Source organism: Adiantum capillus-veneris, chromosome 17 (genome assembly GCF_014529385.1).
Source record: "Adiantum capillus-veneris isolate H3 chromosome 17, ASM1452938v2, whole genome shotgun sequence".
NCBI classification, from domain to species: Eukaryota; Viridiplantae; Streptophyta; class Polypodiopsida; order Polypodiales; family Pteridaceae; genus Adiantum; species Adiantum capillus-veneris.
In genome coordinates this window covers 133,264,606-133,266,682 of record NC_140947.1, presented here as the reverse complement: position 1 = coordinate 133,266,682, position 2,077 = coordinate 133,264,606, and the positions used below count along the sequence as shown (strand labels likewise).

Genomic DNA, 2,077 nt, shown 5'->3' with positions numbered 1-2,077 from the left:
TTTGATTGTTGTTCACGATGGTGCACCTAGTTTTGGTCGGCCCAGGGAGAGCTCAAAAGACGGTACATGGAGGTTTGTCAGCAGATGACACGAGGCTTGAGCACTTGTTTGATGCAGGGTTCAACAGGTCATAAGTTGAAGTGTATGTCACATGTGGCATCTATCATGACAAGGAGTGGCAGCTTGAGTTAATTGATGCTCGTGGCAGTTGTGCTAATCTCGATCACGAGGCCATCCGCCAACAACCATGGCCATTTGTTCAAGTCAAAAGGCAAAGGGAAGTCTATTGGCATGAAGTGCCAGGGCCGCGTTTTATTGGGCATCGGACATTGGAGCATGCGGCGTGTGCAAGGGGGCTAAGCCCAAAAGCTCTTTAAAGCCATTAATCGAAAAAAACAAACAAAGAAAAAACTGGGTTGCAGGAATAGAGAGATGCGCCATCTGTGGGGGGATTGATAGCATGCTGGAAAGCCGCCATGCGCTGCATGAGGAGGCGATGATGCCAGTTGCATCGGAGTGCAGGGGAAGGAAAGAAGTGGCCACAAGGGGCTGAGGAGAAGGTGCATGGGGGTCGTCTTGTGAGAGGAGCCCATTGAGAGGCACAGCAGTTGGAGTAGAAGGGGCTGCAGCCAGTGGAGGCGGGACCTCCGGGTCGATTGCAGAGAGAAGGCCGGGAGCGGCAAGAGGTGGATGCAAGAGGGAGAGGGTTGGATTGCAGGAAGAGAACCGAGGGGCTGGTTATGCAGGGCTGCGCTACAGAGAAACTGCGGAGAGAGACGAAGGACTCGGGAGCCATCATGTGAAGAGGAGAGAGAAGGGGGCCGCCAGGGGGCCATTCAGGAGAAGGTTCCCTTGAGGTGACGGGTGTAAGGGGGCCAGGTTGCAGCAAAGACAGGGCCGCCATGGGCTGCTGAGGCAGTTGGCGCCATCCACAGGGAGGATTGCAGTAGACAAGGGGTGAAAGGAGGCCAAGAGCTACTAGTTGAACAAGGCCATGAACTTGGAGGGCTTTGTTGAAGTAGAGCGGCGCCATATCAGAGGAAGAGGAGGCACGCCATGCTGAGAAGAGAGGTTTTTGCCAAAGGGAGGGCTGCCCTGGGGTGGTCGATGTAAAGAAGAAGCCACCAAGAGGAGCTCGGGAAGGAGGTCGACAAGGAAGGCAAGCTCGAGAGCAAGGGGGAAAACCGCCAAGGTTTCGTGTAAGAGGGAAGGAAGCGTGGATGTTGCATTGTGCATGGGCGATAGCCTGCATCGTTGTTCCAAGTATTTTTATGCATAAGTGAACTTACGTTTGTTAGTCGGCTCCAATCTATTCTTCATCTTGTCTTTTGCCGAAGATCCGTGGTAGCTGCGGCTCCGGATAGTATGTGTGTGTGTGTGCAAAGAGAGAGGGAGAGAGGTTGTGTGAGCAAAATCTTAGGGGTGGTCAAGACGTGTGTTGTCTCCCGATGTGAGTGCATTTACAGGTTGGGTAGTTGCAGGCATCCATTGGTGTCTGGATCTGAGGGTTTGCTAATGAATTTATTGTAATGAAGTGTTCATGCGGTGGGTAGTCGTGACTGCTCGAAGGCGAGTCCATGGTGTGAAGATTGGCGGATAGTGTGCATGCGTACGTGTTTCTCTGTGGTTTGGGGTGTTGGATACCTGCTGGGCTATAGAGAGGCAGTTAGCTTGTGTATCGGGTGTGTTCCCATTTCCCCCATCCCAACGGATTGCACTAAATTTATAAAGCTACTCTAGACCTTCGTTTTAATATGAAAAAATTATGAATCCGATATCAAGAGCTCAAGTTATGGACAAAACAGTTTTCTATCACATTCAATCTTCTTGCAGGTCAATCCTGGTGATTTCACACTGGATACATGCTTTGGCCCACTTACAGGTGTCCAAATTTGGTTTTGAAATGATAATTGGGATTCTAGGGTCAAAAAGGAAGTCCTCTGGCCTCAACATGTATTTGGAGTCTTCATATGTGTACGATGTTTTCTGACCTAGAATTTCTCCAAGACTTAACTGGCTCCAAATGCAATGAAATTTTGGCTAGGGACTTCTTTTATGCTTTAGGACACTAGGGTAT

General features: G+C 50.2%; 1 protein-coding gene across 1 annotated transcript; it reads right to left on the bottom strand.

Annotated features, from left to right (window-relative positions):
• Positions 1–382: 382 nt before the first annotated feature.
• LOC147438119 (uncharacterized) lies at positions 383–1,790 on the bottom strand. The gene has a single exon (XM_086486698.1). The coding sequence runs from the start codon at positions 1,250–1,252 to the stop codon at positions 383–385; it is 870 nt and encodes a 289-aa protein (XP_086342824.1). The 5' UTR covers positions 1,253–1,790.
• Between the last annotated feature and the right edge of the window lie 287 nt (positions 1,791–2,077).

Coding starts and splice junctions, on each gene's coding strand:
- LOC147438119 (XM_086486698.1), bottom strand. CDS start 1,252: ATGCAGGCTATCGCCCATGCACAATGCAACATCCACGCTTCCTTCCCT.